At 40.1% G+C, this 12,476-nt stretch overlaps 2 protein-coding genes across 2 annotated transcripts; both read right to left on the minus strand.

The window, feature by feature from the left end:
* Positions 1–3,105: 3,105 nt before the first annotated feature.
* LOC311622612 (olfactory receptor-like protein OLF4) lies at positions 3,106–4,068 on the minus strand (the record flags this gene model as incomplete). The annotated part of the gene is made up of 1 exon (XM_084883867.1): positions 3,106–4,068. One exon carries the CDS (start codon positions 4,066–4,068, stop codon positions 3,106–3,108), a length of 963 nt encoding a protein of 320 aa, XP_084739993.1.
* A 6,292-nt stretch (positions 4,069–10,360) lies between these two features.
* Positions 10,361–11,323, minus strand: LOC311622613 (olfactory receptor 7A10-like; the record flags this gene model as incomplete). Its single annotated transcript, XM_084883868.1, has 1 exon — positions 10,361–11,323. One exon carries the CDS (start codon positions 11,321–11,323, stop codon positions 10,361–10,363), a length of 963 nt encoding a protein of 320 aa, XP_084739994.1.
* Positions 11,324–12,476: the final 1,153 nt, after the last annotated feature.

Raw genomic sequence — 12,476 nt, forward strand, 5'->3', positions numbered from 1 at the left:
GATCAAACCTAACCATTTCTGCCTTGGCCTACACACCTGGGTCCAGAATTCCCTCCTCCAGCTGGCTGCAGGCAACTGGGACCTAAGCTACCCTCCCTCTGGCCGGCTGCAGCAGAGTGGAGTGGTCCCTCAGCCCGGCCTGCCCCCTATTTCCTCTCACAGTCCGGGAACCCTCAGGGGATGTCCTATTGATGACTTAGGCCCACTCCCCAGGGGAGCCTAATCCACAGGGCCAATCAAGGGAAGATGCCTACCCCATCACCCCACCAATGCTGCTGCCTCTGGCCTCCCTCTGGGGGATGTGACCTGGCCAATCAGGGAAGGCGCAACTCCATCATCCCAGCTGCTGCTGCTGCTTCTGGCCTCCCTCTGTGGGAGGTGACCATACTGGTCAGGGGAAGGCACCTCCTCCTTCACTCCATCCACTGCCGCTGCCTCTGGCCTCAGTGCCCATCAGCAGATAAGTGGGTTAAAAACCTGTGGTATATCTATATAATGGAATACTTTGCTGCTCTAAAAAAAGAAGGAACTCTTACCATTTGCATCACCAAGGATGGACATGGAGAGTATTATGCTAAGTGAAATAAGCCAATCAGAGAAAGAGAAATATCACAAAATGTAATTCATCTGAATATCGCAAAATGTATTCTTTCTGAAGATAATGTGAAATAATAAACTTTGACTTCAACCCAACATGGGAAGGGTGATCAGGGTCCACCCCCTCCCCAAGCACCCCTCATATCTGCCCCCTCTTGCACCTGTCTTGGCTGCCTTGGGGCTGGCTGCTCGCCAACTATGCCTCTGTCCACTACAGGTTGGATCCTGCCAGTTGGGGGCAGCTCCTGCATTGAGCACTTGCTCCTTGCTCCTTGCTGGTCAGTGCATGCCATAGCAACCAGTCCTTCTGCCAATTGGTCAATTTGCATATTAGGGTTTTATATGGATAGATTCTTTATCCCAATTGAGGCAATTATACATATATTTGAAGATAGCATCATGATTACTTTGTTTAATTAATGTATATTTCAAATAACCATTAAATGTGACTCCATTGAAATTCCCTTTTAGGTAACCAGAAGAGCTTGAAAGAATATGCATGTTTGTGTAAACCTTATACGGTAACTCTGAATCTCAGATCTGGACAGAAATTCAAGCTCTCTGGTGAATTACTCTTTATTACATTTTTTACATACTAGAGGCCTGGTGCATGAACTCATGCACCTTTAGGGTCCTTTGGCCTGGCCTGTGCCCTTTTGCAATCCAGGACACCTCAGGGGATATCAAAGAGCCAGTTTCAGCCCAGATACCTACAGGCCAGGCTGAGGGACCCCACTGGGTCGAGAATTGGTACAATGGGCCAGTTTGAGCCTGATCCTCACAGGCCAAGTCAAGAGAACCCTCCAGTGCATGGATTCTAGTCTATACAAATAAAAGGGTAATATGCTAATTAGATCAGATATATTCTACAAAGCCACAGTAGGCAGTGAGGGCCAAAGGTAGGCAGCCATAGTGGTAGCTGCAAGGGCTTAGGGCAGGTCATTGTGGAGGCCAGCAGTGGCAGCAGCAGCAAGGTGATGGGGGTGGGGGGGAGGTTTCCCCTGATCCCCGGGTCGCCTCCTGCAGAGGGAGGCCAGAGGCAGCAGCAGTGGCGGGGTGATGGGAGCAGTAACTTTCTGTGATCAGTCTGGACACCTCCCACAGAGGGAGGCTAGAGGCAGCAGAAGCAGCTGAAGTGATGGAGGCATGCCTTCCCCTGATTGGGCCTTCACCTCCCTTGGAGGGAGGACAGACTGCAGCTTAGGATATCCCCAAAGGGCTCCTGGGTTGTGAGAGGTGGCAGGAGGACACACCAGGCTGAGGGCCCATCGTTTCCTAAGATGCTGGGTGCCTGCGGCAGGCCAGAGGGAGGGAAGCTCAAATCCCAGTTGCCTGCAGCCAGCTGGAGGAGGGAATCCTTGACCCAGGTGGGAGGCCAAGGCACAGGTGTTTAGGGGTGATCAGGAAGGCAGGAGAGAAGTTAGGGATGGTCTGGAAGGCAAGCAGGTGAGCGGTTAGGAGCCAGTGGTCCCAGATTGAGAGAGGAAAGGGAATCCCTACTACCAGGTTGGGCCCGGTCCCAGATTACAAAGGGTTCAGGCCAGGCTGAGGGTCACACAACCCCCTGCAGGACTTTTGTGCACCTGGCCTCTAGAATGCATATAAGATCTTTGGTTAATCTCTTCCTGTCCTCTTCCTCCCCTCTTCCCTCTGAGATTCATCGGTCTGTTCCATGTTTCCATGCCTGTGGTTTCTGCTCCTGCATTGAGCATCTTCCCACTGGTGGTCAGTGTGCATCATACCTATCAGCCAATTGGCGAATCACTTAGGCATGCATCAATAATTATACCTACAACATGAAAAAAATACTTTGCATTGTAATAAATGTATGCCTAAAAAAATTGCTTCCTTATATTTAAAGTCATTTCTGACTCTAAGGGCATATTATGTCAAACAATTAGGACCAGAATTAAAGATACCAACTTGATTATCAGTATAATAATGACTATGATAAAAATGTGGACAACAAGTTAAATAAAATACTTGATCCTAATGAGGGAACACAGCCAGAAGACTTCGTACAACAAACGCCATGTTATGTTAAAGTCTGCATTTTCAGAGAGAGCAGGTATGGTAGTAATATATGAATAAATGATGTATAAAAACTGTGCTCTTATATTTTTCTCTCCTATGAAATGATACAAATGATTTGGTAACTAAATGCAGTTTATTTTATAGAAGTAATGCAACTCATGCTTTTCCTTTCAGTAAAATGAAAGAAAAATTACTCAGTATGATAGATGGCATTTCAAAAGAAATTGTTCTTAAGAAATCCATGTAGTCTCATAAGATAAATGGGAATTTCCAAATATTTCATCCAAGGTTCAGAATCAACTTGGGAGAGGAGAAAATAACATAGAGAAAGCTGTTAGATATCCGAACGTAAAAATATTCATAAAGAGATCCAATTAAATTATACAGAAATCTTAGACAAAGAAACTCTAGGAATAAACAGAGAGATTAATTATCCACCCACAATATCTGACTCTGAGGCTTTGAGTCCAGTTATCATGTGCATTTCCTCAGCCCTAGAACAATTGCTACTTTTAAAGCGACCATCCCATTAAGACTTTTCAAACCCCTGTTTATGTCTTTGTTCCTGAAACTGTAGATGAAGGGGTTCAGCATGGGTGTAACCACAGTGTACATCACTGTGGCTGTTGCACTTGAGGTATGAGTAACAGCAGAGCAAAGGTACACGCCTATGGCTGTTCCATAAAACAAAGAGACAACTGAGAGATGAGACACACAGGTAGAAAATGCCTTATACTTCCCCTGAGCTGATGGGATTGCACGTATGGAGCATACTATCTTAAAGTAAGAGTAAAGGATCCCAGCAAAGGGACCACCACCGAAGAGCACAACTTCAAGATACAACACTATGTTATTAAGAAAGTTGTCAAAACTGGCGAGTTGGATCATCTGATTAAGTTCACAGAAAAAGTGTGGAATTTCCAGGTCTGAACAGAAGGTTAGTCTCAACACTATTAAGCATTGTAACAAGGAATGCAGGGCACTTATGATCCAGGACACCAGAACCAGCAGTACACAGAGCCGAGGGTTCATGATGACCATGTAGTGCAGGGGGTGGCAGATGGCCACAAACCGGTCATAGGCCATCACAGTCAGAAGAAAGTTGTCCAGTCCTGCAAATAATGTGAAAAAATACATCTGGGTGATGCAGCCTTCATAGGTTATAGCTTTGTTTTGTTTCTGGATGTTCCATAACATCTTTGGGATGGTGGTGGAGGTGGTACAGATGTCTATCAAGGACAGGTTGGAGAGGAAGAAGTACATGGGTGTGTGGAGGTGGGAGTCTGAGCTGATGGCCAAGATGATGAGCAGGTTTCCAAGCACAGTGACCAGGTACATGGAGAGGAAAAACCCAAATATGAGGGGCTGCAGTTCTGCTTCCTCTGATAATCCCAGAAGGAGAAATTCTGAAAATCCTGTGATGTTCCTAAGTTCCATTTGGAGGGGTGACTACCAGGATATAGGAAAAGTGACATTTCCCAAAACAAGCATTAGTAACAAGCATAAAAGCTGCCACCTATATTGTGGAATTAAGGTATCAATTTTCCAATTTGGTTTATGGCATGGTCTCCTTTAGGACATCCTTAGTGCCATTTCCCATTAGAATGTCCTTTTCCATGTGAAGGCACATGAAGAATTCTTGGGACTTACTCAATTCTTTCATTGTAAAAAATAAATATAAGAAAGCAATACATGAGCTGTAGGCTCAGCAAGCTGACTATAGTTAATAATTCTGTATTGTGATTTTTGAATGTGGCTAGAGTGTAGATTTTAATTGTCCATATCACAAGAAAAAAAATTGTAACTATGTGTGGTGACAAATGTGAAGTGGACATTGTGGAGGACATATTGCAATATGTACAAATACAGACTCATTGTGTTGTTCTCCTGAAACTAAAATAATGTTTATGTCAATTATACTTTACTTAAAACTTTTTTAAAGCAAAAGGAAAAGATCCATTAGACAGACTTACAGATTGGACCACATGAAATTTATGAACATCATTCATTCTCCACAGAACATTTATACATATATAAAAGAATAAAATGGAAATCATGCTCCATTACTTTGTTAGGAAGAATCCAATAAAAAAAATAGAATAAGAAAATATAATAAACAATATTGTGATAATCTGAAAAGTGACAGATGATTAATAGACTTGGTGTAGGAATTATATTTCTAATGTATATAAATGTTGAATCACTATAGTGTACACCTGAAACTAATACAATATTGCATACAAACTGTATTTAAACAAACAAAAACAGAATAAGAACACTTCGATAACACTATCAAAAATGAAGAACTTTCAATTGTATAATATAGTGACAATTATATTATTATATGCCAACTATATTTTAAGTAAAAATAAATTAATTAATCAAGAAGTCCAAAACTTACACACATAATATTTAATAATACTCTCAATGGCTAACTAACCCACAAATGTTATTCTTATAGGTAATGAAATAATTACAAAGTGAATCTCATTACCTTACTTTTTTTTAATCTGCAAAGTAAATACAAGTATAGTAAAAGACACCAACAAAGGATCACCACCAACTAGAGGGAACATCTTGTGAAATGTATAATATATCTAATACACTGTGATTGCAAGGGTGTATTTGCAGCCTTCCTTGGTCTGAACCTTTCATGTAGGGAAGCCTAGTCTAATATGCCTCATCATACAATGTTAAAAAGGTTCTCACATCAATGTATATTCTTCCACAGTTCAAAACTTATTTGTCTACTCCTGTTAGTTGATAATGTCCTTGAACTTATGTTCTACTTCTACTGGAAGGACTTTACACCTCCAATGCCCTTTCTTAATTTGTCTTCCATTAATACCATTTATTTCTCAACATTGGCACCTGAATTTCTGAGTGCAATGTCACTTTTCTTTGAGCATCATGAATAAATAAATACATTAATGTAATAGCAAAGCCAGCGACAGTCACAGTGATCACTGGTACCTGGGCTATGTTCTAAGGTAACTTCAGGTGCAATGTCTTGGCTTTTTAGGACTCTGATCCTTCCTATGTCTCTTGCCATGTCTGTTGGGCTTTCAGACTCACCTGCATGGGAACTCAGAGAGGAAGGGTTCCCTTTGGAGATCCAAATCCTTGTTTATATGGTTGGTGAAGCCGACCAGGGCTCTGTTCCGACAAGACAACATGGAGTCAAGCATTGGTTCCCCCAGACAAATTTAGGACTTCAAAGGCAACAACCACATTCCTTCATACCAAAGGTTGCACATGCTGAGGGTCTGCAGTAGAGTTGTGATTTATGTGCTCTGTGTGTGCTCATTAGGCACTCTTACTTCTTGTTACGCTTACCTGTAAGCACAGGATTCCCCTGGAGACACTGGTCTGGACAGAATGGAAACTCTTCCTGATTGTTCTCTGTTCCCTGGAGACTATGTAATAAGCTAAGTGAGTGCAGTTGTGATTAGTCTGCCATTAAATGCTCTGCTTCCTGACATCTACATCTTCCAGTGCCTCATCTCAACTCTGAGTTTAAGTTTCTAAATGAATTATCTTCGAGGGTATTATAATCAGTGAAAGACAAATATCATGTAATTTTACATAAATGTTGAATCCAAAGAGCAAAAAAAAATTGAAACACACTCATAGACATAGGGAGAGGACTGGCAGAATGTCAAATGAGAATTTGCTCGGAGACTAGGAGAAGAAGGGATTAAGATGTAAAATAGTAGTTAGAAAATAGTCATAGACTGTATAGTACAGCATAGATCCTATAGTCAATAATGAGGTAATGACTATTTATGTGGCCAAGTGGATACTGAACATATCAGGGTAACACTTTGTAAAGTATAAAGTATCTGATAGTCTAAGCACTATGTTGTGCTCCTGCAACTAATAAAAAATGTTGGAAGTTAACAGTATTTGATACAAGTATAATATTGATCAATTTGTCTGACTGGTCTTTTGGTCTTCAGCATAGATTTATGGCAGGAATACAACCCCTGATATTTCTAGAAAATAACTATTTCCTTCTTTAAGAAATATGAGATATTTGTACCTTTTGTATAAAACCTTGGGCCCTATACCACCTGGATTCATGATGGTTTAGCCAGAGCAATTTGGAATTTGATAGTTATAGCACAGGTTAAGAACTGCCACTTAGTCCTTCACTATAAAATGTTTATGAAATATGAGATACATTTTGGTTTTATGCACTGTAAATGAGCCAGCACATTATTATAATTAGAAAATGTATGTTTTACAAACGTGCAATTTTGGGGTAGTCCGTCCATAAACTACCTTCTCTGATACAGAAATAGGATCCAGAGGCATTTAATGTTGTGCTCCAAGGTATAGATCATGAAAAGGATGGAGTTTTGACTAGAATCAGTCAGGACACTTCCAGTTCTGAAGTTCTGGGCAGTGGTTCTCAAACAGAGATGGCTTTACTCCTGGGGTATGGTAAAGTCTGAGGGAGCCCGGTAAACTCTTACAGTGCACAGGACAGCACTCAATGTGATTAGTGACCCAGTTCCTAATGTCACAGTGAAAAGGTGAGAACACCGATTCTAGACAAGCACCTCTCCAATTCATTAGGCATACAAATCACCAAAGGTTGTTGCTCAAATCCAAATCCTGACTGTTCAAGTCTACAGTGTATCCAGAGACTGCATTTCTGACAGGCTCCCATGTGATGTTGATGCTGTGTAAACCTTATAACTCCAAATCACAGATCTGGACAGAAATTCAAGCTCTCTGATGAGTTACTTTTTACTAACTTATGTATATTCTAGAGGCCTGGTACATGGTTTTGTGCACCTGTGGGGTCCTGTGGCCTGGCCTGTGCCCTTTTGCAATCCAGGACACCACAGAGGATGTCAGAGAGCCATGTTCAGCCCAATCCCTGCAGGACAGTCCAAAGGACCCCAGTGGTCCAAGAATTGGTGCATGGGACCAGTTTCAGCCTGATTCCCACAGGCCAGACCAAGGTAACCTACCAGTGCATGGATTCTAGTCTACACAAATAAAAGGGTAATATGCTAATTAGATCAGACAATTTCTACAAAGCTACAGTGGCTGTGAGGGCCAAAGGCAGGCAGCCTTAGTGGTGGCTTCAAAGGCTGAGGTCACTTAGCTGTGAAGGCCAGCAGTGGCAGCAGCAGCAGGGTAATGAGGGTGTGCCTTCTCCTGATCCTGATTGCTGGGTTGCCTCCTGCAGAGGGAGGCAGAGGCAGCAGCAGTGGTGGGATGGTGGGGGAGGCGCCTTCCCCTGATTGGCCCTTCACCTCCCTTGGAGGGAGGACAGACTGCAGCTTAGGAAATACCCTAAGGGTTCCTGGACTGTGAGAGGGACCAGTGTACAAGGATGAGGCTGAGGAACTCCTCCCTCTCTCTTCCCCCCGCCCCCCGCAGTGTGCATCATACCTATCGGCCAATTGGCCAATCACTTAGGCATGCCTATATATACATAATATTTATAGAGCACAAATTAGTGTATATCATCAATAGCTGATAACAATATATTGGGTCGGCAGCTAAGTAATTGCGGATTTTTTAAAGAAAATCAAAGACAATTTTTTCATGGAACTAAATAACTTTATTCTGTAATGTATTGCCCATTTTGATCAATGACCTTTTGCCATCTTTCAGGCAGCATCATAATCCCACGTTCAAAAAACTTCTGGTTTTTATTAGCAAAAAACTGAATCAGGTACGATTTGACATCATCATCATTATTGAAATTTTTACCATTCAAGGAGTTTTGTAAAGATCGAAACAAAAAGTAATCAGATGGTGCAAGGTCAGGACTATATGGTGGATGTGGCAAAACATCCCAACCAAGCTCCATTAATTTTTGCCGAGTGACCAAAGATGTGTGTGGCCTTGCATTGTCATGATGGAATACAACACCTTTTCGATTTGTCAATTCAGGCCGCTTTTCTTCAACTGCATTGTTTAATTTTGTTAGTTGTTCAATGTAGACATCAGAATTGATCTTTCGGTTGGGTGGTAAGAGTTCAAAGTAGACAATTCCTTTGTAATCCCACCAAACTGATAACAAAACCTTCTTTTGATGAATATCAGCTTTTGATGTTGTTTGAGTTGGTTCACCTGGCCTGCTCCATGATCTTTTCCACTTGATATTGTTGTAAACAACCCATTTTTCATCGCCAGTTATCAGTCGTTTTAAAAATGGATCATTTTCATTACGTTTCTTTAGCAAATCGCAGCTGCTAATGCGTTGCGTTAACTGTGATTCTTTAATTTCGTGAGGAACCCATGTATCGAGTTTTAAAACATAGCCAAGTTGTTTTAAGTGATTTTCAGTGCATGTATGTGATACATGAAGCTTCTCTGCAATCTCACGTGTTGTACTGTGACAGTCCGAATTGATTATTGCTTTGATTAGGGCATCATCAACTTCAACTGGACGACCAGAGCGTTTTTCATCTTTGAGTGAAAAATCACCAGAACAAAATTTGGCAAACCAATTTTGACACTGCCGTTCTTTTAAGGCTTCGTCACCATAAACAGCACATAACTTTTTATGAGCTTGCGATGCGTTTTTCCCTTTGAGGAAATAAAAAAGCAAAATATGACGAAAATGTTCCTTTTGATTTTCCATTTTTTAACGAACGCCAAACGAAAACTACAAAACAGATCAAAAAACTTTTTTTACTGATTAACAGCTGAATAGCCAACTATCAAATAACAAAATGTGTTTTACATTTGTACTACGTCTGCAAACCTAAAAATTCAACTGAAGCCATATATGTGTGAAACCCGCAATTACTTAGTTGCCGACCCAATAGTTCATTCCCTAACCGTTAGTAGTTAAGACAATAATTACAGTAAGAAAACTTGCTTTATTTAGAATAACAGAGGAACTCCCATTTATAGGCAGCAATGAAAGTTTTCCAGTGGAAGCAGGAAGATAGTTCAGTAGGAAATATAATTACACCAAACAAAGCACACAGTGATAAATCCCTTTGCACATGGACACCAATCTTACATACATCAATAATTATACTTACACCATTAAAAGAATACATTGCGTTGTAATAAATGTATGCCTAAAAGAAATGCTTCTTTCTATTTAAAGTCATTCTTTACTCTAAGGGCATATTATGTCAAACAATTGGGACCAGAATTACAGATACCAACTTGATTATCAGTATAATAATGACTATGATAAGAATGTGGACATCAAGAGAAATAAAATTCAGGATTCTAATGAGGGAACACAGCCGGATGACCTCATACAACAAACACTATGTTACAGTCTGCATTTTCAGAGAGAGCAGGTATGGTAGTGATATATGAAGAAATGATGTATAAAAAGGGTTAAACTGTGCTCTTATATTTTTCTCTCCTATGAAATGATACAAATGGCTTTGGTTACTAAATGCACTTTATTTCATAGAAATAGTACAACTCATGATTTTTCTTTTACTAAATTAAAGAAAAATTACTCAGTATGGTAGATTGCATTTCAAAAGAAATTGTTCTTAAGAAATCCATGTAATCTCATGAGGTAAATGGGAATTTCCAAATACTTCATTCCAGGTTCGGAATCAACTTGGAAGAGGAGAAAATGACATAGGAAAAGCTGTTAGATATCCAAAGTAAAAATAAAAAATTCATAAAGAGTTTCAATTAAATTCTATAGAAATCATAGAAGAAGAAACTCTAGGAATAAGCAGAGATATTAAAATAACTGACTCTGAGGCTTTGAGTCCAGTTATCATGTGCATTTCCTCAGCCCCAGAACAATTGGAACTTTCATAGCTACCATCCCAACAAGTCTTTTCAGAGCCCTCTTTATGTCTTTGTTCCTGAGACTGTAGATGAAGGGGTTCAGCATGGGTGTAACCACAGTGTACATCACTGTGGCTGTTGCACTTGAGGTATGAGTAACAGCAGAGCTGAAATACACTTCTAGGCTTGTACCATAAAACAAGGAGACGACTGAGAGGTGAGACACACAGGTAGAAAATGCCTTATACTTCCCCTGAGCTGTTGGGATTGCACATATGGAGGACACTATCTTAGAGTAAGAGTAAAGGATACCAGCAAAGGGACCACCACCCAAAAGCACAACTCCAAAATACAGCACCATGTTATTAAGAAAGTTGTCAGAACAGGCAAGTTGGATCATCTGATTTAGTTCACAGAAAAAGTGTGGGATTTCCAGGTCTGGACAGAAGGTTAGTCTCAACACCATTAGGCATTGTAATAGGGAATGCAATACACTCATAATCCAGGGCACCAGAACCAGCAGTCCACAGAGCCGAGGGTTCATTATGACCATGTAGTGCAGGGGGTGGCAGATGGCCACAAACCGGTCATAGGCCATCATAGTCAGAAGAAAGTTGTCCAGTCCTACAAATAACATGAAAAAATACATCTGGGTGATGCAGCCTTCATAAGATATAGCTCTGTTTTGTTTCTGGATGTTCCATAGCATCTTTGGGATGGTTGTGGAGGTGACACAGATGTCTACCAAGGACAGGTTGGAGAGGAAGAAGTACATGGGTGTGTGGAGGTGGGAATCTGAGCTGATGGCCAGGATGATGAGCAGGTTTCCCAACACAGTGACCAGGTACATGGAGAGGAAAAGCCCAAATATGAGGGGCTGCAGTTCTGCTTCCTCTGATAATCCCAGAAGGAGAAATTCTGAAAATCCAGTGATGTTCCTTAGTTCCATTTGGTGGAGGTGACTACCATATATAGGAAAAGTGACATTTCCCAAAACAAGCATTAGTAACAAGCATAAAAGCTGCAGTGTATTGTAGAATTAAGGAATTAATTTTCTTTTTTTTAATATATTTTATTGATTTTTTAAGGAGAGGAAGAGAGAGGAACAGACAGTGAGAAACATTGATGAGAAAGAAACATCAACCAGCAGCTGCCTCCTGCACATCTCCTATCAAAGATGTGCCTGCAACCAAGGTACATGCCCTTAACCGGAATCAAACCTGGGACTTTTCTGTCCACTGAGCCAAACCAACTTTGGCAAGGAATTAATTTTACAATTTGATGTATGGCATGGTCTCCTTTAGGACATCCTTAGTGCCATTTCTCATTAGAATTTCCATTTCCATGCGAATGCACATGAAGAATTCTTGGGTCTTACTCTATTCTTTCAGTGTGAAAAATAAATGTAAGAAAGCAATACATGAGCTGTAGGCTCAGCATGCTGACTGTAGTTAATAATTCTGTAATGTGGATTTGATTGTGGCTAGAGTGTAGATTTTAATTGTCCTTATCACAAGAAAAAAAAAACTGTAACTATGTGTGGTGACAAATGTGAAGTGGACATTGTGGAGGACATATTGCAATATGTGCAAATATAGTATCATTATGTTGTTCTCCTGAAACTAAAATAATGTTTATGTCAATTATACTTTAATTAAAAGTTTTTTAAAGCAAAAGGCAAGGATCCAGTAGGACTGACTCACAGATTGGACCACATAAAATTTATGAACTTCATTCATTCTCCACAGAACATTCATAACATTCATATATATATATATATATATATATATATATATATATATATGAAATGGAAATCAGTTTGTGTAAAAAACTCATTACTTTGTTAGGAAGAATCCAATAAAAATAGAATAAGAAAAAATAATAAACAATATTGTGATAATCTGAAAAGTGACAGATGATTACCAGACTTGGTGAAGGAATTATATTTCTAATGTATATAAACGTTGAATCACTATAGTGTACACCTGAAACTAATACAATATTGTATATACACCGCATTTAAACAAACAAAAACAGATTAAGAACACTTTGATAACACTATCAAAAGTAAAGAACTTTCAATTGTATAATATAGTGAGAAT

This window comes from Pipistrellus hanaki, assembly GCF_964339955.1.
Source record: "Pipistrellus hanaki genome assembly, chromosome: 5".
Lineage (NCBI taxonomy): Eukaryota > Metazoa > Chordata > Mammalia > Chiroptera > Vespertilionidae > Pipistrellus > Pipistrellus hanaki.